Below are 24,558 nucleotides of genomic sequence, written 5' to 3' on the forward strand. Positions count from 1 at the left end.
TGCTATCCCTCCCCCCTCCCCCCACCTCACAACACTCCCCAGAGTGTGATGTTCCCCTTCCTGTGTCCATGTGTTCTCATTGTTCAATTCCCACCTATGAGTGAGAACATGCGGTGTTTGGTTTCTTGTCCTTGTGATAGTTTGCTGAGAATGATGGTTTCCAGTTTCATCCATGTCCCTACAAAGGATGTGAACTCATCATTTTTTATGGCTGCATAGTATTCCATGGTGTATATGTGCCACATTTTCTTAATCCAGTCTATCGTTGTTGGACATTTGGGTTGGTTCCAAGTCTTTGCAATTGTGAATACTGCAGCAATGAACATACATGTGCATGTGTCTTTATAGCAGCATGATTTATAGTCCTTTGGGTATATACCCAGTAATGGGATGGCTGGGTCAAATGGTATTTCTAGTTCTAGATCCCTGAGGAATGGCCACACTGACTTCCACAATGGTTGAACTAGTTTACAGTCCCACCAACAGTGTAAAAGTGTTCCTATTTCTCCACATCCTCTCCAGCACCTGTTGTTTCCTGACTTTTATTTTTTTATTTTTCATGCATCAATTTTTTTTTTATTATACTTTAGGTTTTAGGGTACACGTGCACAATGTGCAGGTTTGTTACATATGTATCCATGTGCCATGTTGATTTCCTGCACCCATTAACTCGTCATTTAGCATTAGGTATATCTCCTAATGCTGTCCCTCCCCCCTCCCCCAACCCCACAACAGTCCCCGGAGTGTGATGTTCCCCTTCCTGTGTCCATGAGTTCTCATTGTTCAATTCCCACCTATGAGTGAGAACATGCAGTGTTCGGTTTTTTGTCCTTGCGATAGTTTACTGAGAATGATGTTTTCCAGTTTCATCCATGTCCCTACAAAGGACATGAACTCATCCTTTTTTATGGCTGCATAGTATTCCATGGTGTATATGTGCCACATTTTCTTAATCCAGTCTATCGTTGTTGGACATTTGGGTTGGTTCCAACTCTTTGCTATTGTGAATAGTGCCGCAATAAACATACGTGTGCATGTGTCTTTATAACAGCATGATTTATAGTCCTTTGGGTATATACCCAGTAATGGGATGGCTGGGTCAAATGGTATTTCTAGTTCTAGATCCCTGAGGAATTGCCACACTGACTTCCACAATAGTTGAACTAGCTTACAGTCCCACCAACAGTGTAAAAGTGTTCCTATTGTTTCCTGACTTTTTAATGATGGCCATTCTAACTGGTGTGAGATGGTAACTTATTGTGGTTTTGATGTGCATTTCTCTGATGGCCAGTGATGATGAGCATTTTTTCATGTGTCTGTTGGCTGCATAAATGTCTTCTTTTGAGAAACTTCATTATTAAAATATCAACAGTGGAAATATTATTCCCATCACTTTTGTGTGGGTACACATACATACAGATTTTTAAGTAATGTGGTGTCATTCAAAATATATTGAGCATTTAACATGTGCCAGGAACAGGCCCTACCCTCATTCAACTATAGTCTAGTTGGAGAGTCAGACATTAATCAAAGAGTCACACAAATAAATACAAGTTACAACTTTATTTATATAGTTGAGAAATGCTAAGAAGGTGAGGCCATGGAGCTCTGAGGACATAAGATGAAGAGAACTGACCTCATAGGAGATGAGGATGAACGAGTTCAGATTTAAAAGAAACTAGGAGTTAACTAACTCAGGAGGGTTGTGTATTGTTGAATTTCTGCATTGAAAGTTTCTTTTCTTCCTTTAGGATTTGCACTTAGCAATAAATTGCAACCATTTTCCTGGTAAAAATTCTTTTGTGACATACAAGTATTTTAGGTATAATATTCAATCATATGGATATATTGAAGTTTAATAAATCCCCTAACATCAGATATTTAAAAGTTTCCTACTTTTTATTATGAATTATGCTGCAATGAATATTTTTGCACATATGTATGTCTTTATATATGTCTCCAATAATTTCCTAAGGATATATTTCTACAAGTGGGAGTGCTATGTCAAAGGGTGTGCATATTAAGGTTTTTGCAATTGGCTGCCAAATTGCTCTCTGGAAAGGCTCCACTGGTCTGCTTTTCCTTCCATCAGCCACAGCCGGGAATCCCTGCTTCTCGCCATGGTCACCAGCACTGCATCCTTGCTTCCTTTGGAATCTTTACAGATTTTAATTACCCCCGAAATTATATCTTACTGAAGTTTTAGTTTTCATGTCTTTGCTTCCCATCGAGGCTGAACTTTTAAATAAATTTTTGGCAGCGCAAATTTCTTTTGCTAGCCGCCTATTTTGTCACCATATTATTTTCAAATTGTCATTTCAGATCATCATTTTAAAATTGCATAAGTGTTTGTTTCTCAATAGATCACTGAGGGCAGAGGCTCTTTTTTTGCCCAGTATATTACTTTCAGCATAGTAAGTACTAATAAGAGTATTTTTGAAGGTGATTTGGTTCCTGTAGCTTCACCAGTTACCTGACCAGAACGAGTGTGCAGAATTGTGATCGCTTCAGTTTTGTTATCCTAGACAATTGCCAAGGTTAGAGAATCAATACCTTCTTTCTAGATCACATGATTCAATCATATGTACTATTTTTGCTTCTAACACTATATAACTCCAAGTACCTAAAGAGCTTTCAAGTATAAGAAAGAACCGAGCTTAGTGGTCTACAATATCTCTTCAATATTGTCTTCTCCTTTAAACCTCTGGCTCCCTAAAGGTGGTAACAAAGCCTGTGGTTCAGGACACCCTGGCTCTTCCCAGAGAAGGGCAATGGGAAGATATTGGATAGCTGATGGCTCTCAGCTGTGGACCTGACATCTCTAGGGGCTAGGAATAATCAGTCTTTAATGCCCAGAAGAGAACAAGGATGGCTGAAAGGATATTAAAGCAGATGATGAAAGGAATGACTTAAAGATCTGTGTGTGTTTAGCTGATAAAACAAATGATTTCAGGAGTGAGAAAATACAAAACTTGTCCTTAAATTCATTTTAATTATAACACAAATTTTTCTTACCTAAATTGGATATAACACTATGGATTAATAAAGGACATGATTTACTTTGCACCCATTACTATTGCTTATAAGTTGGTTCATTCACTCATTCAACAACTATCTAGTAAGTTCCTAACAGGAGCCAGATACTGTGGGAGGTGTTACAAACTTGAAAGAGAACAAGACAGCCATTACCCCTGCTCTCACAGAGCTTACAGTGGATCAGGAACGGAAACTGACTGTGCTCTCGGAGGACATAAAGTGTCATGTGTAACACACTGACTTTGTCTGAGTGGCTTCATTTATGGTGACAGTGGAAGAGAAGGGTCTAGAAGAACTTGTGAAAACACTGTGTTAACGACAGTGCTGGTGCCAGTAGGAACCACAGGGAAAGATCTCTTGATAAAAGGTATTTGCAACCAGATGCTGGACTTACACAGCGATGTTTAAATTTTAAAACAGTCCACTTAAAACTATACATCTTTATTGTCAAAATGTCTTCATGAAACAAACAAAAAACCCATTTTGTTATCTTGAGTCTAAAGTTCTCCATCTTTAATTTTTCCTTTCCTTTTGAACACACTATTTGCGAATGCAAGTGTTCCTGGCATGCTGCTAATGAATGACGAGACAGACCGCGTTGGAACTCTATCTCTTGTTCTGCATGCCAGGTGGGAGTAAAGACCGATGACTGACTGCAAGCTGCAGGGAAGTCGTTTTTGGTTCAACATTAAGGTGAAGAATTTTGTAATGAAGGAAAAATAGAAAGGATTTTTTTTTTCAGAATAGTAGTGAGCTATCTCTCTAATAATAATGACAATGCTGCAATAGCAGTGACCATTTTACTATACACTTACTACCTCCCATGTGTGTGCTCAAAGGTTTGATGCATTATTTCATTTGATCTTCTCAAAAATAGCTAAGAGGTATTACAATCCATTTATATAGACGACGAAACCGAGGATGAGCGAGGCTGAAATATTGGCCCAAAGTCATGAAGTTACAAAGTGTCGGCACCAGGGTTTAGGCATGGAAGCATCTCCTCCCGAACCCTTGTTCTCAATTACTGAGCCAGTCTGTCAGGTTTTCATCACTGGAGTGGTTCAAGCATAAACTGGATTATTGCATGAATGAAACAATAAAGAAATAATTCAAGCTTCAGATGAGGATGGAGGTCACAGGGCTAGTTAACAGCAAAGTCAGTAGTTCTACACATTTTTAGTAATGGATTTTGTTGAGAATTTGACAACAATCTGTGGGCTTTCTCAAAAATACATGTGTGCACACAGGTGCAACCCATTACAATGTAAAAGTTTGGAGATGCTCATGAACCTTTTGATACCATCTTGGGGTTCTAGATTGAAAGCCCTTGCTTGAAAGACAATTTTGCTCTGAGATTCTATATGCAGCTACATGCTTTTGGAGCTGAATTTCCCTCCAAGTTATGACTACAGGTGTTAAGATGGTGCTATCTTCTTGTGGCACTAGGAGAAAAACAAAACACTGAGACATCTCCCTTCCAGAAGAAAGAGAAGCCTTCCTTCCACATTTCTCTAAGTAGGCTTTGTGCGCCACTGAAAATCTCTTCCTTGGCTGTTACAACTTCAGGTGCATTCAGAATGACTCAGAAATAGAGACCCAAACCATATGTACAGTCTCCATTCATATTATTATTTATAGGGCACAGGAGCCTGTCTCTCCCCAGCAAGCCCCATTGCCAATAAAGAAGTGAAGGGAGACTGGGGAGGAGGGGCGAGATCATTGAGTGAAAGTGTCTGTGCAAGGCAATATTTTTATATGTTGTTGATTTCTGGTTCCTGCCTGGCCTGACAGTGCATGTGTTTCCAATTGGGAATGAACACGTGAGCTCAGTATCTAGAGAGAGGCTTATTGGGTGAAAGAACCTCCTCTCCTACCCTGCATTCCACTCCCACCTGCACTCAAGCGCGTGGGAGCTCTGGTACTGCGAGTTTGGAAAACATCCCACAGCTGGCCTGGGCGCCCTCAGTCTGGCCCCATCTCAGAAACATGTATGTGTGTGTCTGTGAGTACATGTGCATTGTATGGGGGTTCACTTAAACCTTCTCCTTTGGACATTTGGGTTGCAGCCATTTCTGGGAGATTATGGATGCATGTTAGGGCCTTCTGGGTCTGCTGGGGAAGGCTATGGTGTTTATCCTCTCCTCCAGCCTGCCTTCTCTTTTAATGCATTGCTACATGCTTAATTGCTTTGGCGCTGGTCCTTAGAGCAGCTCTCAGCACAGGTTCCTGATGATTCCTGCAGGGAGGCTCTGTGGAGAGGTGGGTTTGCCAAACAGGAGACAGAAGGCCAAGGGGTGTGCAGAAAACAGGTTTTTCCTCTGGCCCTGCTTCTGCTCTGCTTCGGGACCTCTTATCTCTCATCTAGCCCTTGGGAATAGCCCCCAACTCCTTTCTCTGCCTCCACTCTTGCTCCCATTCAATTCATACTGCACCCCGCTGCCAGAGCAACCTTTGTCAAAGGCAAAAGTTTCATTATATGGCTTAAAAGCCTCCGGTGGCTTCCTGGTATCTTGTTGGAAACAATAATCACGATACCTTCTACCAGTTTTGGAGCCCTCCCTCCATGCCAGGCGCTCAGCAAAGGCACCTGCAATGCACTCCCTCTGATAATCTTTCCAACAACCCTGCCAGGCATGGTTTATTGTTCTCCGCACTTTATGAATGAGGAAGCTGAGATTGCGAGTATGTAACTAACCTGACCAAGGTCACAAAACTGGGAAACAAAGACATTGCATAAGGTTGCCTGGCTTACACCCTGCCCAAGGGCACCCAGCAGCGGGAGGCCCGAGGAGTTAACTCCAGCCAGGCCACTGCTGGCCAAGCCACATGCCTCGGAGAGAAGCCCCTTATCTAAATTGTCCTGTTTTCAGGGAGGAACACAAGAATTCTTCAGCTCTTGACTTTCCGCCACCTGCTGATGCTGCTTTCCAGGCTATTCCTTTTGGTGCTGGTGTGACGTGAGCTGCTAGGGATAAAGAGATCATCAAATATGGCTGCTAATCTCTGAAACTTATAGTTTTGCACTGGGGGCAGATGGTCACGGATAGCTCTGTTTCCATAGGTTAAGAATAACCATGAACTGTGAAAAATGCATGGGAGCGCAGAGGCAAGCCATCTTATCCACCTTGGACCGGGAGTAGAAGAAGGGTGAGAGGTCCAGGAAGGCCTCCTGGAGGAAGATGATACTTGGGCCACCTTAATAATGAGGTCCAGTTAGTCAGATGAGAGTGGAGGTAGGCAAGAAGAAGGCATTTGAGGCAGTAGGAACAAGAGCAAAGCAGGAAGGTATAAACAACATGGAGTATTCAAGGCTCTGTTTTGAAAAACAAAAACCAAAACCTTGGTAAGTAAATTTGCAGTGAAAATATTTTACATCTTAAGGCAAAACTTGGTTGGAGACTTAGATCACAGTCAACTTATGAAAACCCTTTGTACAAAATTTCAGGCAGGGCACGGTGGCTCACACCTGTAATCCCAGCACTTTTGGTGTCCGAGGCGGGAGGAGTGCTTGAGCCCAGGAGTTCAGGACCAGCCTGGGCAAGTAGTGAGACCCCATCTCTACAAAAAGTTAAAAAAAAGTAGCCAGGCATGGTGGCAAGCACCTGTGGTCCCAGCTGCTCAGGAGGTTGAGGTGGGAAGATTGCTTGGGCCTAGGAGGTTGAGGCTACAGTGAGCTAGGATCACACCACCGCACTCCAGCCTGGGCGACAAAGGGAGACCCTGTTTCAAAAATAAAAGATTACTGAAATAAGGACTGTCTGCTAAAGGCCAATGACATTTGCTATGACTTGGGCTATTCTCAATAGTAGTCAGCATGCTGTCAGACTTGAGGGTCTCCCTTTGTTGTGGATCTGATGGGATGTGGTGAGGTCATGAGGCTTGTATAAAGGCGATGCACCATTCACAGGCCTTGGTTGCATTTTTTCCTCCATTCTGATGTCTTGTGCCTTTCGGATTTCACCTTGCCTGCCTTCCTCTTGCCAGATCCCAGTGATACAGAGACTTGGATGATTCACATGGAAAAAGCATGAGTTGCCCGCGTTAAGCTGCACATGATTTCTTAGACCGGGGCTTTATATAGCCTTCATTTTGCTCACTCTGCGCTTGGTGCAAAAGCCCATCCTGCCCATCTGACAATCACACCTGTCCCTGCTCCATTTCTGCTCCACGCTAACATCCCTTCACTTCTTCATCCCCAGGGCGTCGCTATATGAAGATTTGCTCTCGTTATGCCTTTTCTATTCCCTTCTGTTCTTGCCCAACTTAAAAAAATTAACCAAAGTAATGCATAAATGTAAAGTGTCAAACAGTGTTACAAGACTTATGACAAAAAAAGCATTCCATGTTCCACCTTTTCTCTTCCCTAAGTCCTACGCCTGAGAGGGTGTCATTTCAACTCTCAGCTTTTTTGCTGGTTGTTTATCTCTACATTTCTGAGTAATTTGCTTATTATTTCTTGTTTTTTCATTTTATTTTAAGGCATCGTCCACTGGCCTCCTACCATGGGAGATGAGAATTTTAGTTCTCTTACAATCTGCCCCTGCAATATACACAGGCTTTCCCTCCCTACATTCCATAATTATGTCACAATGTTGGTTAAACCAATACTAAATTTTTGTATGACTATGGTAATATAAATATTATTAATACCTGAGTCACAAAATATAATTACATTTCTTGTTTTGTAATTTTTCTGGAGTTATTTTTCTTTATTAACTATTCTATGAATCTATCAAAGTTTTGCCTCAAACTCTTACAGACCTGAAAATCGGCTCTCCACAGGCTCAGAAGTGCCATGAGGATGGTTGACTCCCTCCTTCCTCCCTTCTTGAGGCATCCCTAGTGCCTGCCCTTCCTTCTCTTGCTGTGAGCTGCACTGCTGGCTCCCTGCTGCATCTCCTACGCCATCATTCTGGGAATTACCTTTGCTGTCTTCTGATTTCAGCCCCATATTCCTGAATACTTGCTACATAGACTGAATGTTTGTGTCTCCTCCAAATTAATATGTTGAACTGCATACTCATAGTGATAATATCAGGAGCTGAGGCCTTTGGGAGGTGATGAGGTCATGAAGGTGGGGCCCTCATGAATGGGATTAGTGCCCTTATAAAAGGAACCCCAGAGAGCTCCTTCACTCTTTCTGACATGTGAGAAAGCACTGTCTAGGAACCAAGAAGTGGGCTCTCACCAGACACTGAATCTGCCAGCACCTTGATTTCGGTCCTCCAGCTCCCAGAAGTGTGAGAAATAAATTACTGTTGTTTATAAGCCACTCAGTAGGTTATTTTGTCATAGCAGCCTGCATGACTAAGACAATAGTACCTTTCTTTCTCTCATTTTATTCTTTCCCTCCCTGACTCTTTTTTTGGTGAAGAAGTAGCTTCTTAAGAAAGGGTAGATGGGAGGTAAATTTTCAAAGAGGTCCTTATTGTATTCTCACACTCGACTGAAAATTAGGCTGCCTTTAGAATTTTAGGTTGGAAAAAAATTCCGCACTTAATTTTGAAGGCATTGTTCCCTTGTATTTTAGCTTCTATTGTTGCTCTTGGGAAGTTCGATGCAATTCGGATTCCTAAGTCATTCTATGTTAAGTTTTTTTATCTTTCTTTGGAAGCTTTCAGGACCATCTCATTATCCTGTCCACTGTAAAATTTGATAGCTCCATTTCTTTATGTGGATTTTTTTCATCCTTTGTGGCCTCTTGCTCTCTAGAAATTCACTTTACTTTTAGGGAAAATTCTTGTATTATTTCTTTAATTATTTCTTTCCTTCAATTTTCTATGTTCCCTCTTACTGTAAATTAGATATAACATTGTCTAGATTTGCCTTCTAATTTCTGACCTTTACTGTTTTTCATTCTTTAACTTTTGGCCCTGGACAATTTTCTTCACTTTACCTTCCAAAACCTTAATGGCTTTTTGGTTTTGTATTTTTAACTTTCTCCAGCACTTTCAGTCCCCAGGATCTGGCCCTTGTTCTCTGAATCTGTCCTTCTTCTAATCACATCCTGTTCTTGGGTCTTCTCACCAGTATGAGGATGTTCAGAAAGTTTACTTGTAAAGTTTTTTCTGCTCCTTCTGACCCTGTTTTGTGTGTGTGTGTTTAATTTTTCTGTTTATTTTAATTTCTGTCTTCATGCTATAGGCTTTCATAAAATATTTAGTGACCTCAACTGGCCATGATTATTTTAGAGAGAGGCACTGAAAAACTCACTGGAAGCTCTGGTGTGGGGTCTCAGTTTGATGACTAGGGAGTTTCACTGTAAAATTCTTTTGGTGGGGGAACAGGAGGTATCTGCAACTGATTGTAGGTCTTTTCTTTCAGACTAGTCCATTTACCCAGGGAGGAGCTCCCGACTAGAGAGGTGCAAGCCAAATTCTCCTGGCCTGAGTGTTTCGGTGCGGTGTGTGAGCTGGGTGGCTCACTCTGAGCCTGTAGACTTTCTCTTCTTTCTGCACTTTCACTGATCATGGTCCCCACTGCCCTCTGTCATGCATGGTATCCCCAAGCCCACAACCTCCCTGTTCCCCTATTTCCTGCTGGTATTGGGAAGAAACAGTCATCTGATCTGCAGGGTAGGGAAAAGGCTGGGGGAGGCCTCTCACTCCTCCTAATACATATTCTCAACACATTCTCGAACTTTATTCTCCACCATCAGTTCACCAGGTGCCACCTGTTTCTGAGCCCTTTTGAGGTTCTGCGACCCAGATTGCCTTGCTTCTTGTCTCCTGTGCTGCAGTTTCACCCCTCTGGTAAGTCAGTTCCCATTCATTCATCCATTTTCTATCTTCCAAAGTTTGGTTGTGTCTCTAGTCTGTTGCCATCTTCTCTCATTCTCTTTGTCTTCTCATGAGTTCAAAATTCCTACTTCCATTTTAATACCATTTCAGAAGAGAATGTAGATTGATGATTTTCACGCTGCCATATTGAACTGAAAGTTATTTTATTTCCTTTTCTTCTTCTGACTTTTAATCCTTCTCCTAAAAGTTACTTACAATAGCAGTAACTCCATTTTGAATACATTGGTACTGAAAAGCTTGCATGCATTGAATAGGTAGAAAATAGAAAATTCATATATTCTAGAATTGAGAGTGAGAGAAACTGGCCAAGGCTTTGGTGTCTGAAATAAATCTGAGGCAATACAGTTTCTCAACTCCTAAAGGCGACAGTGTGGTCTCTTGGAGCATGACAGTAGGCCAGTGGTCAAGAGACTTGCATTCCTGTTCCAATTCCAGTCTTCCTACTAGTTAGCTCTGCAACCATGGGCAGGTTAGTTCTCCTCTCTGGGACTCCATTTCCTCCAGAGGACAATTCCTCTCAGTTCTTGACTTCCATGCCTGTGTTTTTAAGTTCTTGAGATTTAGCACTCACCTGAGGAATATCAGTTGCTGGGATGAAATCATGTGTGAAGGCAAACACCTATAAAAAGGGTCCTTGTTCCAATGTAGTCTGTGAGCTTTATTAATTTTCCTCTACGTAGCCTCAAATAATATTCTTTTAATTTAAAGAAAAATACCTTTTCCTATTGTCTCTGAGTAATTCCTGGCTTTGTTTTGAAATTATTGTGATCTTTGCTAAAACTACCATATTGCCGGGTAGTGGGTGCTTACACCGGCAGTTCTGGCCACCCATTTGGATTTGAGCCCTTTAGAGAATCCTTCCCCAGCACATGCCTTGGGGCCTTCTCATGTGCTGATCCCCCTCTCTGGAACACTCTTCCCTACCCTTTGCTTTGAGTAACTCCTACTTACCCTTTAGTCCTCAGCTTCATATCCACTTCTTTGGACAGGCCTTCCCTGACTCTACAGACCCCTTTGGCATATGTTCTCCTACTTCCTTATCTCGCTCTTTTTTTAATAGCTCATTTCACCTTTTAAATAAATAGTGCTACCTGGATATAGCTGTTGCCTCAATTCATGGTAGGCACTCTCTCTATTTTGCCTCTTATCTGCTGGGTACAAAGTTTGGCTTCTTTACAAGTTTCCATAAGAAATTAACCACACCGTGGATGCTAGTAGAATTTACTCAAGATTTGGAGGATGTGTCAGTGTTTTAAACCCTGGAGGATGGGCCCTCCTGCCCTTCCTCAACCTCCCTGTCTTTCCTCCTTCCTCTCTTCCCTCATGAATGCCCTCGGGAGCTCCATATTCTCTTCTCCTGCACAGTGGCTCCCCTTTCTTTGCAGCTTTGGTGTCAGCTGACTTCTGGGCAGAAGAGTCTTGGTTTCCATACACATAAGAAGACAATCCTTGAAGATGGAAGGGAGCATGGCTGGCTGGGGGTACACAAGGCCACACTGTGTGCAAGGGCTTGTCAGATGCTTTTGCAAGGTGGCACCTTTCAAAGGCAGCTGTGGTGAGGAAAGGAAGCTGCCTGAGAGCACAGCTGGTTGCCTCCATGGCCCCGTGTTCACTCATTCCCAAGGCCAGAGGCCTGGAGCCCACGGAAGCTGCTGGTCTTGGAAACTCTGGTGAGCAGTGTCCTTGGATTCCCAAGCTCTTCAAATCCCAGGGAATGAAGATTAGAAAAAGCCACAAAGATATAGGCAGTGTCTATCATGAGATACCAAGCTGGTAGGGGACCACAGAGGAGCCACTAGGGTGGAGACAGGCCCCAGCAATTCAGCTCAGCTCTCTAGTCCCCTACTCCAATCTACGAAATGCGTAAAGATAATGTAAACATAAAAATGGATGCTTATGTTGATGAAAATAATATGATGTATAGAATGTATTTTGTCACAGAAATATTTGTCGAGTACTACAGAAAATGTCTGATTCTAGCCATTTTGTAGGCTCAGACATGTGTTAGATACTATCTCTTTCCTGAAGAAACTTGAGTCTACCTTGTGAGAGAAGACACACATGGAAAGCTAGTCCTGCAGGTCAGCATAGGGGAGAGGCAGCACGAAGCAGTAAACCTAGCATGGCATGCTTGGTTTCAACATTTTTACTTGCCCTATGATCTTAGCTTTGTCTTTAAAGGAGGAATGCTACCATTACCTTATAGTCTATTAAATATTAAATGAGGGGTCAGGTGCGGTGGCTCACACCTGTCATCCCAGCACTTTGGGAGGCTGAGACAGTAGGATTGCTTGAGCCCAACAGTTCAAGACCAGCCTGGGCAACATGGCAAGACCAAGTCTCTACAAAAAAAAAAAAAAAAAAATACAAAAATTAGCTGGGCATGGTGGTGCATGCCTGTAGTCCCAGTTACTTAGGAGGCTGAGGTGGGAGGATCACCTGACCCCAGGAGGTCAAGGTTGCAGTGAGTCATGATTGCGCCACTGCACTCCAGCCTGGGCAATGGAGTGAGACTCTGTCTCAAAAACAAAAGAAAAATAATTAAATGAGGAAAAAACCATGCAAAGCACCTACGTCTGTATGAGGCACGTATTGAGACCTTAATGGCCATTACATCTAATTTTAATACATAACTAATAAGTGGTTATATTTGTTTCCCAGGGCTGCCATGACAAGCACCATGAACCAGGTGGCTCAAGCTATAGAACTTGTTGCTTCACAGCTCCGGAGGCTGGAAGTCCAAGTCTCAGTGTCAGCAGGGTTGGCTTCTACCAAGGGCTGTGTTCGGAGCCTGCTCCAGGCCTCTCTCCTAGCTTCTGGTGGTTTGCCGGCAATCATAGGCTCTCTGCCTTGGCTTCTACTGCATCACCCTGATTTCCACCTACATCTTTGCTTGGTGTTCTCCTGTGTGTGTGTCTCTGTGTCCAAATTTCCTACTTTTATAAGAACGCTAGTAGTGGATTAGGGACCCACTCTACTCCAGTGTGACCTCACTTTGACTTTATTAATTACATCTGCAATGACCCTATTTTCAAATAAGGTCACATTTAGAGGTACTGGGGTTATGATTTTGACGTATAAATTTTGGAAGACATAAGTCAACCCATAACAGTAGAAAAGAATAAAAATCTGGTAAAGGTAGGAGAGATGGCAACAGATCCCTAGTACCCAGGGCGGTCAGTGGAGCCTCTTAGGTCACCTGGGGCTGAATCCAGGACTGGGCAGTTGGCAGGAACTTGGTGGTGGTGGGCATGGGGGCACAGCGAGAAGAATGTAACAAGCAAGGACACAAAAGCAGAAATGTCCAGGCATGTTTGAAGGGCAGTGAGGAAGCCAGCCAGGCTGGACTGGAGAGTATGGGCCAGGGAACACTTTGGAAGCCTTTGACTCATGAAGGAAGGAGTTTGCACTTCAGGATCTTGGCACAAGGCAGACAGTGAAGGATTATGATGCATACCACTGAGACAAATAAGCAGTTAAGACCCAAAGATGTAAATATTTGCTTTAGCTATTGAAAATGACACTAGAGAGCCATTTTACTAGTGCATTCACTATGAGTTACTTTACAGTAGTGAGATTAGATTGAGTGGACTCATTCTCTATCCACCCTGGTTCTCTTGGCATATATTTGCCCTCTTGGCTGGTTGAACGTAGAGGTACAGTCTGATCAGATGAGAGCTTATCTGTGAGCCAAGTGACCTGATTTATATGGAGATCAGTCCAAATTAAGAGCACACAGAGTGTTCTCAGAGCTGGAGGGAGGATAACAACAGAGGTCTGGCTGTCTGTGTTCTTCAGGAAGTGCTGGCAAGGAATAGGGAGCTCTAAGAGAGGAATAGGTGGTCTGCTGAATGGAGAGATGGTAGAAGACACAAGTAGCAGTCTCCAGAAACTCAGGTTTATAGATTACTACAGCTCACTGCGTTCATCCTTGCTCCATTAGGATCTCAACACCTAGGTTATGCAAGAACAAATGTCTCATGGAAAAGTAAAAATGTATCCAACCAATCAATTGTTTGGTCTATGTGATGCCAAGTAATCCAAGGGAAACTACTGTTTAACCTCAGTCTCTGGTTGCGGTGGCAGTAAGTCGGCACTGTCCTGATGTCTGGCACATCTGACACATCACTCAGCATAGCAGCAACATCTGGCTATACGCAATTCTTGTGGGCAATTTTGCAGTCACCACAGACAGTGTAGACTCATAATTAACTTGTCAACACTCCCCACCAGGAATTTCCACTGGTCCTGGAGGGCCTAGCTCAGGGTGTGAGCCATAGCGCAGGAAGAGTTTCTGGTCCTGACTCCTGGAACCAAGCCTGGCGGTTGTGGTGGGTGAGTGTGCTGGGACCAAGTCCGCGTCCACTGCTTTTCTGTATACTTTCAACTCTGCAGAGTTCTCCTTAGAAGGAATCTATTGTTGGTTGTTTAAAGGCTGCTACTATAGACCTATTACAGGGAGAACCCATACTCAAAGCCAGCGAAAGCTGACAACACTGGTCTTATGTGTAAGTACTTTGATTTTGTATGTAACTAGCATGCTTCACTGCGTGTTGAAATACATGGGTGCTCCCCACCTGGGCTTTCTAAGGTCTTCCACTCACTTGAGAGTTGGATGCCACATCCGTCTCCTTTTTACAATGACCTTTGGCTCTGACTGTCCCCCAGCATCGAGATGATGCATGGAAAGCCCGCTTACTACTCAGCCCTTGATATATAGCAAGCTCCAAATAAATGGTAGATAAATACAACAATTACAACCACTCCCACAGTGTGATAATTGTATCAGCGAAGACTTCACCAGTCTAGGAATTACCTTCTGTTTGGGTTTCTTATGAACAGTCAGGTCCAAACTGCAGCACTGATTGGAATTATCAGGGAAGGAAGAGGTGTTGGCTTCCCTGGTGTGGCCAGCAGTCATGGAATCAGCTGTAAGTAGTGATCCAGGAAGGGAGTTGGTGCCTTCCAGATATGACAGGGATTGGTGATCCCTCTTGTTTTCTTTATCAGTTCTAAGTCATTCACTAGAAAGCTTGAAGAAATCCAAAGCTAGAAGATTTTATGGGTAGTAGTTGATGGTTCCTAGTTTTTCCCATTTGAAAAAATTTAGTTAGAGGAATAATCATTCCTCATTTTGTTTATGACTTGGTGCCTCTGATGTTGTGCAGTGAAAGACAGGAAAGACAGAAGACACAGTTCCTACGATCAGAAGTTTACCATCTAGTTGGATAAAGAAGGCATTCATACATAAAACACAATAGCTACAGGAAAAGATTTTCAAAACTTCCCAGGCACTACCCCAAAGAATTCACAGATTTAGTGCAATTCCTATCAAAATACCAATGATGTTTTCTGCACAATTGGAAAAATCTACCCTAAAATTCATAAGGATCTCAAGGGACCCCAAATAGCCAAAATAATCTTGAAAAATAAGAATAAAGTTGGAGGACTTATTCTTCTGATTTTAAAACTTTCTACAAAGCTATAGGAATCAAAACAGATTGAAAGTGGCACAAAGATGGACATATATACCCATGGAATAGAATAGAGAGCTCAGAAATAAATTCTTGCATATATGATCAGGTGACATTAAACAAGGGTACCAAAACCACTCAATGAGGAAAGAAAAGTCTTCTCAACAAATAATATCGGGAACACTGGATACATGCAAAATAATGAAGTTGGACCCTTACCTAGCACCATATACATGAATTAATTCAAAATAGATCAAAGACCTAAATTTAAGAGCTAAAAATAGAAAACTCTTAGAAGAGAACATAGGGGAAAGGATTCATGACATTGGACATGGCAATGATTTTTAAAGGTATGAAACTACAAGCATAGTCAACAAAAGAAAAAAACAGGTAAGTTGGATTTATTAAAATCAATAAATTTTGCACATCAAAGAACATGATCAATAGAGTGAAGAGACACTCTTCCCCCATGGAATAGAGGAAAATAGGCAAATCATATATCTGATAGGAGATTAATATCTGGAAAATATTAAAAAAAACTCTTACAACTCAATGACAAAAACAACCCAATTAAAAAATGGACAAAGGATTTGAGTAGACGTTTCTCCAAAGATTATACAGATGGCTAAGCATCAACAGATGTTCAGCATCACTCATCATTAGAGAATTGCAAGTCAAAACCACAATTACACAAAGTCATTAGAATAGCTATTATCAAAAATAAAAACAAAACAAACAAGTATTAGCAAGGATATGGAGAAATTAGAACCCTTGTGCATTGCTGCTCAGAATGTAAAATGGTGCAGTGCTATGGAAAACAGTATGGCAGGCCCTCAAAAAATTAAACAGAATTATCATATGATCCAGCAAATGTACTTCTGAGCATACACCCAAAGAATTGAAAGCAGGAACTCCAGCAGGTATTTGTACATCAATGTTCATAGCAGTGTTTTATTCACAATAGGCAAAAGGCAGAAACGACCCAAACGTCCATTGATGGATGAATGGATAAAGAAAGTGTGGCAGGCACATACATGGGGTATTACTCAGCCTTAAATGACAATGAGATTCTGATACATGCTGCCTCCTGGATGAACCTAAAGATACTATGCTAAGTGAAATAAGCCAGACACAATTGAACAAGCATTACATGATTCCGTTATATGCGGGGCTGGAGGAAAGGAAGAGTGGAAAACTGTTGTTAAATAGGTACGGAGTTCAGTGTGGGAGGATGAAATGGTTCTGCAGGTGGATGGTGGTGATGTTTGCACAACCATGTACATGTATTTAATGCCACCGATCTGTACACTTAAAATGGTTAAAAATGTCAACTTTTATGTTACATTTCTTTTACCACAATTTAAAAAAATTTCCCGAGAAATCCAAATGACAAAAGTGATCAGCCTGGGGAAAATGGGAATGGACGGCTCCCTGGGGGAGCAGGGTCTTCAGGGAAGTCATGACCGCAGAGGGAAGACCTGGGGGTGCTTGTCAAAGGCTCACAGTCAGCTCTGCATCAGCTTGTGTGTGGACAGCGCAGGGAGGCCTGGTCTGGCAAGGGCAGCAGGTGTTGGGGCTCTGGGCGAATGACGCTGGGTGAACATGGGGCGGTGGCAAGGAGTCTGCAGGAGGAGGACGGCTGGCTAGTGGGGCTGGGACAGAGCCCAGACAGGTCAATGAGAGGGGCTGTGTGCTGGAAGAGGGACTGGTGCTGCTGTGTTATCAGAACAATCTGGGAGAGAGACAGCAAGGGAGGAAGACTGGGGGAATGGCTAGGACCTGTGGCAGCAGCCCAGGCCCGAGGTATCAGGGCAGGTAGTGGTAACAGTGGGGACGGGAGGCCCTGGCAAGCCTTGGCAGTCAGGCATGATTCCCATATTGTCTTCCTGGTCACCAGTGGATGCCCGGATCCTGTGCCTTGGGAAGGGCAGGGTTGAAACACCACCACCCTCTTCTTTTTGCAACTTTTCTGTTCTTCTTGTGGGCTCCTTTTGAGTTAGGTGTGTACAAGGAATAGACTTTAGGGTTTATCTGGGGAGTTTCTTCAAGTGGTTCTCTCATATAGTAAATGAGGAAGTTGGGTTAGATGACAGCTACAGCTCTTTCCTGCTTTTAAACACTGTGATTCATTTACTTGATTGATAATCGCTCAGTTCTTTCCATGTGCCAGGCACTGCGTGAGCTCATAGCTCATACAGCAATGACCAAGAGGACAAACATCTGCTCTCATGTGGCTGCGTCTCCCGCCTTTGTGCCATCCCCGTTAAATGAACTCATGTGTGCCACGGTTCCTGGCTCATGGCTGGAGAGAGTAGTTGCTACACATGGTACCTACTGTGCTCACTGCTTCTCCTGGCTCTAGGTCCCACATCAACTCATCCTTCATCCCATTATCACTTCTCATGTGTGCTGTTTGCCCACACACGTTTCCTTTCTGTTTTCAGTTGTTATAATGCTAAGTCCAGATCACCAGCAGACACTGCCACTGCATAGCCGTGAGCTCACCAGGCTTGAAGCAGGCCTGACATTGCTTAGCAACTGTGAAAATAGCTTCAGCAGGCCCCACGGGACGCTCGAGAACCTCATCTCTGGGGTGTGTGGGAACGGAAGAGCTTCAGTTGAAATAAAGATGCAAACAAACTGAATTGGTCCCCAGACATCACGCTTCACATTGCCTGACACTCAGCGGGATGAGATACTTGTGTCCTGCTCTCTCAAGCACCAAGTACGCAGTCAGGCCTGGAGAATCTGCAAGCTGTCTCTTAGGGATACACACACAGCTTCACACACAGACACACAACGATGTGCAAATCCAGGTGCACATGCATACCCTGTTTGGGCTGACTTCCTATTCCATCAGTCTCATGGAGTCAGGTTGCTGTTTGCATGTCAGAGCCCATGGGTCATCGTGAGTGTTTGGATTAGTGATTGAGGACAAAAGTGGCTTCTGTCAGAGATGTTATGCAATTACATGTGATGGATGCTCGCTTCCCTCCCTGGTTCTTCTCCACTGCGCAAACTTTGTAATAGGTGGGAAGGTTCAAAACCCTTAAAGGCCAAATGCCACACCAAATGGGGAGGTAGGGTGGGTGTTAAGGAAATAATTTCTCTCTCTGCATCAGTGGGTGCTTCTGGAGATGCCTTAGGTGCTCAGTCCCTGTGAAAGGAAAGATTTTAAGGTGATGGAAAGAGACGTTTCAGCAGGAGAGCTATGCTGAGGAATTTTCTGCTATATCAAGAGTAGAAACAGGGCTGAGTGAGTGATTTGGTGACCTCATGAGGGTTGCCGCCCCCTGAGGCCCCTAGCTGTGGAAGATGATATGATCAGGAGAATGGCACATCGCCCTGACTTCCGGGTCTATAGAGGTCCAGTCTCCACCTCTGATTGATGATTCGTCACAGCAGGAAAGAGTGAGGTTGGCTGGGCTCACGTCTTGCAGAATGGCATTGCAGGCCCTGGGTCAAGTGGCCTGGGACTGAATTTTGGTTCTACCGCATACTGGCTGTGTGGCCAAGGCAAGCCTTAGTATGTAAAATGAGACTGATGATAGATCACAGGGGAGGCAAGAGACATTTTGGGGCTGTATGCATATGGTTAAAAGAGCAGACTCAAGCCAGCAATGACTTCTGTCACTATAACTTATACCCAACATGGTGTAAGTTTCTCATGTCCCTGGACTCTACAGCCAGCTCACCTCAAGTGCTTCTGCCTGGCCAGGTGTCACTGGCTCTCCCGTTGCTTGGTCTTCATGGCTTTACTGCTGCTTGATCACATCCTGTCTTTGGGCAGATTCTTTAATTCCCCCTCCTTATTCCCCTTGGCTTCCTTCACACCTCCTTGCCCCAATTCTCTTGGCATCAAGTTACCTCTGTTTTCCTGAGCTTGTAGTTGACTCCTAGATTATTAGAAAATTACCTACATAGAACTTTATAAGATAACTTAATATTGCAAGGTTTTAAAAAAATATTGACCCAATTCATATGAGCTTAGACTTAGTGCTTCTACTTCCCCAATCATTTATCTTAGTCTTGGGGCTGGATTAGAGCCAGGATGCTTTGCTTCCAATCTTCTGACATTTTCCTCCTATGGAACTGAGGTGAGAATTAGGGTGACCCTGCATGTGTTGTGAGCCAGAGCTAACCCAGGATAAGTCTGGAATGAAACAGGGTCTGTAGAAATGGCTGTCTCCACATTCTTACCTTTAATTCACTCTGTATTTCACTCCAATTTGGCTTCCACTGTCACCAGTTTACTGAAATAGTTTTTGCTATAGGCAATAATTATGTTGCCTTCCCCTATGAACATTATTTGTCTTTTTTCTATTCTATTTTTAATATCAACTTATATCTATTCAAAGTAGAAGGTATATCTAATTATTCAAAATCTTTGTGGCTGATATAAGCATTAGAAAAAGAATGCACAGTTAAAAATAGTGAGTATGGGCAGTTTCACAGATTAATTTACTTTCTGGAAATCTAGAATCTCTAGAATGTATTAAAGTTATAAAGAGGTTAAATTAACTCATTTTATTTTGGTAAGAACACTTAACATGAGATCTTTCCACTTGAAAAGTTTAATGTGCACAATACAGTATTGTTAACTAAGGACAATATTGCACAACAGATCTGTAGAACTTATGCATCTTGCATAATGAAACTTTATACCCATTGAACAGCAATTCCTATTTTGGCTAAATGTAACCATATTAAAATACTTGACATTGTCTTTGGTCATGAAGCATAAATGTATAATGGTAGACATATTTTAATCCTTATTCAGGAATGATATTTAAACAAAACTCTCACTCAGTAAGATATACATGACCACATGTTAGGAAAATCACATTCTAAATTTTATAGAACACTCTCAGGTGATGTTAACAGATTAAAAAAATAAGGAGAACCAATGCCGTCTTATACATCTTTAAGCTGGGAAGTTTCTCAAGTAGTGGAGTCATATTCAGGAAGTAATATTTAAAATATAAACTCTTAATTGCAATCGCTTCTCTGTTAAGTCCATCTCTTTCAGATTCTTCAGTTAAAAGCAATACTCTAAAAATCAACTGTAAAATCTTAGCTTGCAATGTTTTGATTTTTTCCTGAATTTTGAAATTTTTAAAGTGCTATTACATGTCTTATTAGTGAAATAAATTAAACATATTCTCAGGAGACTACAACTCAGGAGCAGCTGGATGAGATAGAAGAGATCCCCAGAGACAGCCAGGGTGGGAGGCAGGACTTCCACGCCCTCTCCTGTCCCACTGCCTCCCCACGGTGCGCTCACCAACCTGGAAGCCCACGCCACTCATCTTTCACCTCCCTTGTCCACGATGGGGTTTTCAGCTCCGCTGACCATTCCTTCCTTCTTGGAATGCTCTGTTGAATTCTGGGACTCCACACTCTCGTGATTTGCCTCCTACGTCTCTGGCCATTCATTTCCTCAGTATTCTTTGAGGGATCTTTTCCTTCTGCTCAATCTTTAATGTTAAGGTCCCTCAGGTTTTGATCCTAGACCACCTTTTCTTCCTACTCTACTTCCATCTGGGAGATCTCAACCACTTTCATGCCTTCAAATACTCTCTGAAGATGATGACTCCTGGTCATGCATCTCTAGATAAGCCTTGTCTTCTGACCTCCACACTCTCACATGCAGCTCCTGTTGGCTGTGTCGGCCCCCTCAGTTCCATCCACCTCTCTCCCTCCTCAGCCCTACTCCTTTGTCCCTCACCTGGACAACTATGATGGCCTCTAAGACGCCTCCCTGCCTCTACTCTGATGTCTTCTGCACTCAGCTTCTCCAGCGATTGTTTATCAATGCAAACCAGAGTCTGTCATTCACCTGTGTAGAACTCTACAGTTGTGCATCGTTCTTAGGGTCAAGTCTAATGTTATTAACACGGCCTGGCAGGCACTGAATGATCTGACTCCTACTCATTGCTCAGGTGCTTTGGCTTTCTTTCAGTTTCTTGAATTTACCAAGTTTCTATCCATCTCACATTCCATTTCCTCACCAGGTGTGCCCTTTAATACAGTCATGAGTGCCATGAACTTTTCCTTTGTGGCACTTGTCACAATTGCCACTAGATAATTATTTGTTCTTTATTTTAATTTTTTTCAGAGACGGGGTGTTGCTCTGTTGTCCAGGCTGGAGAGCAATGGTGCCATCATAGCTCACTGCAGCCTTGACCTCCTGGGCTCAAGCGATCCTCCCACCTCAGCCTCCTAAGTAGCTGGGACTACAGGTGTGCACAACCACACCTGGCCAATTATTTATTTATTGTCCATCTCTCCAGTGAAATGGTCCTGAAAGTTAGGTATCATGTTTTGTTTAACTCTTTATCCTTATCCTTAATGCTGGGCACTGTTTTATTTGACTCAATAAAGACTTCTTGAATGAGTGAATAAACCAGTGAGGGAAGAAGAAGTTTCAGGAGGGGGAGATCCTGACATTGAGCTTTTGCCTGAACCTTGAAGGTGTTTGTTCAGAGTTGGTGCCTGGGAATAGAAGTGATGCCCAACTTTCTGCCAGATGTAGATCTTAGACTCCCACAGAGGGGACCGTCTGTATCAAGGTCTCCAGGTGGTCCAGAGGACAGCATTGTGTATACAAAAGCCCAGTGACAACAACTCTGTGAGCCTCTGGGCTTTCCTGTTGGGATCAACAGAGGGGAAATTGTGACATTTTATTGTTTTGACACGTAATCAGGTCGTAGTATAATGCTGTGAAAAGAGATGAGTTTAGGCTCAAGCAACAGATAAACCTCATTTGGATCCTGACCCAACAAGCTAATAGCTTGTAAAATCAGGCTAATTATTTAACCTCTCTGAGCCTATTTTATAGGGCTGTTGTGAGGATTAAATAAATAATCCATGTTAAATGCTCTGCTCAGTGTTTGGTACCTAGAAAGAGCTGCCTAATTGTTGCTGTTGTTGTTGCTGTTAATATTATTAGTTGTCCCAGCTCTCTAATAACAAATGATTTGAGTAGGCTGCTACCTTTAGCTGTAAGATTATCATCTTTTTGGGGACAAGATGACCTCTGCAGTCTCTCCAGCTCTAGGATTCAATGATCAGAGGACTTTTAGATCTCCCCCATGCTGGAACTCTTTGAAGCATTTCCATGGGAAAGGAAAGAATCACTTCTCTTTGCAGCCACGCTCAAATGGATTGTCCTGGAAGATAAGCAAAGATGACACATGTAGGAGAGTTCAGTCTGGCTTAGACCTTCCTGGAATCTGGTACTTTTGGGTGGGACAAGAGACAGATGTTCCATGACAGCCAACATCTTGTACTTCAGACTTTCTGGGAATGATGGCAGGAGAGGAACCAGAAGAGCAGGATGACTTGAACTTATTTTCTTGGAAAGACTATTTTGTTGGCAAGACTCATCCCTGGCCTCGTAAATGGACCGGAGGCTAATGGACTAGGAAGAATTGCTCTTGAGCCGCTCCCTCCCTGCTGGTCAGGTCCAAGAACATTGCCTCCAAGAGCATGGACCCTGGCCCCAACCCACACTTGCCTTCCCCTGAGGTCGCAGGCTGCCTTTCTGCCCCTTTGGTGATCTGCCATTAATCTGACACATGTGTAATTTGAATCCATTTGGATGAAATTGTAGAGGAGGAAAAGAAGAGAATGCAGAAAGGAACGCTAAGTAGCATGGGCAAAGAACAGAGGCGTCTTATGCAATAGATAGGCCTCTATCCAACTGAGTGACAGAAACCCTAAATTACAGTAGTTTAATCAAAGTTAAGATTTATTGGTATCTCACATTAAATTGTAGGGAGGCAGATGAGAGTTGTAATTGTGACTCTGCAATCATTAGTGACCGCCCTTGTTCTATACCACTCCTCTGCCATCTTCAATATTTCTATTTTGTGGTCCAAGACAGTGGCTACAGTTTTTGTCATTACATCTGCATTCTAGCCAGCTGGAAAAAGAAAGAAAAGGGGAGGGGAAGGGCACATGCCTTCTCTTTAAGGACACTTCCCAGAAATTGAACACATTGCTTCAACTTATATCCCACTGGCCAGTACTTAGTCACGTGGCTACATCTAGCTGTAGAGACACTGGAAAATATGTATTTCAAGGGCTGTGTGGTCAGCTAATTTTTATATGGTTCCATTATTTTTTAAAAAGGCAAGAACAGGTATCAGAAGACAATTAGCAATCTCTGCCTCCCTTGGAAACAAGAGTGGATATTACAGAATGATGTCATAAAAATTGCCACAGTCAGCCTTGGGTGTAATCTCTAGAGCCAGGCAGCAAGAGCCGATTGGAATCTTATTCCGACCAGATGCTAGCTGGGCAATGCTGGGCACATTGCTTAATCTCCCTGAACTTCGGTTTTCTGTTCTGTAAATACTAGTAATAACAATGACTTCCAAGAATTGTAAACAGAACGAAATGAGTGATGTGTGTAGAGTGCTTCGTGCCCTTTTTGTATGTAGTCATGGGCCAACAGTAAATATTGAGGATAACTCTGTTTTGGATGCACAGCCTCCCTGACGATGCTCTTTTCTTCAGGATTTCTAGTATCATCATTCTTGTGACTATTACCCACACCCTTCAGAACAGCCATCATTTTCTCCTAGATTAATCTCTTTCTTGAATTTTGAATTCCCCTAAAAGCCAAAACCTCCATTCTGTCAGGGCAGAACAGAGCCCTGATGTTTCTAAAGAAATAACTTACAACCAGAAAGTATCAGTAAATTCCCTTTTCCACATTGCTTCATTCTCTCAAGCATGCATGAAATTTAGCCTCAATAAGTGGGTATTGTCCACTTACTAATAACTGCTTATGAAAACCACACCCCTGCATAGAGCCCCAAGAACAGCTCCAACCTCCCCTTCACCTTCTCCTCCACCTGCTATCTAACAGCCAAAGTCTGTGCTTCTCCAAGAGGACTGTAGGAACCGTTATCATTGCAGGAAAGGAGCCTGTCTAGGCTGCTTCTTCCAACTCCATCCCAGTAATGAACCTGACCCTAAGATGCAAGGCGTCTAATCGCTTGAACCCGCTTGAACATATCTGCTGGACTGACGTCTTCTGCAGGCTGCGGATCCTGCCCATGGGCTGCTTGAGCTGTTGGACGGAGGCAGGGCCATGCCCTGAGTGTTTTCTTCATGTGGCACCAGTAGTGTTGTGTGTGATGTCTGATAAAATTGAAGAATAGCTAATGATATTTGACATTTGTTCAGAGTTTTGCAGTTCACAAAACATTTTCATATGTCAGTAAAAATAGCAACGA

At 42.9% G+C, this 24,558-nt stretch overlaps 1 protein-coding gene across 1 annotated transcript in view; it reads left to right on the top strand.

Annotated features, from left to right (window-relative positions):
- The window catches only part of LOC129478439 (uncharacterized protein C11orf44), a 42,740-nt gene extending 21,260 nt beyond the window's left edge, over positions 1-21,480 (top strand). Inside the window, exons 2-3 of the mRNA XM_055270033.1 lie at positions 20,478-20,584; positions 21,429-21,480. Coding sequence (XP_055126008.1) covers positions 20,478-20,584; positions 21,429-21,480 — 159 coding nt within the window. The remainder of the gene's footprint in view (positions 1-20,477; positions 20,585-21,428) is intronic.
- The last annotated feature ends 3,078 nt before the right edge of the window (positions 21,481-24,558 follow it).

This window comes from Symphalangus syndactylus, chromosome 3 (assembly GCF_028878055.3).
Source record: "Symphalangus syndactylus isolate Jambi chromosome 3, NHGRI_mSymSyn1-v2.1_pri, whole genome shotgun sequence".
Lineage (NCBI taxonomy): Eukaryota > Metazoa > Chordata > Mammalia > Primates > Hylobatidae > Symphalangus > Symphalangus syndactylus.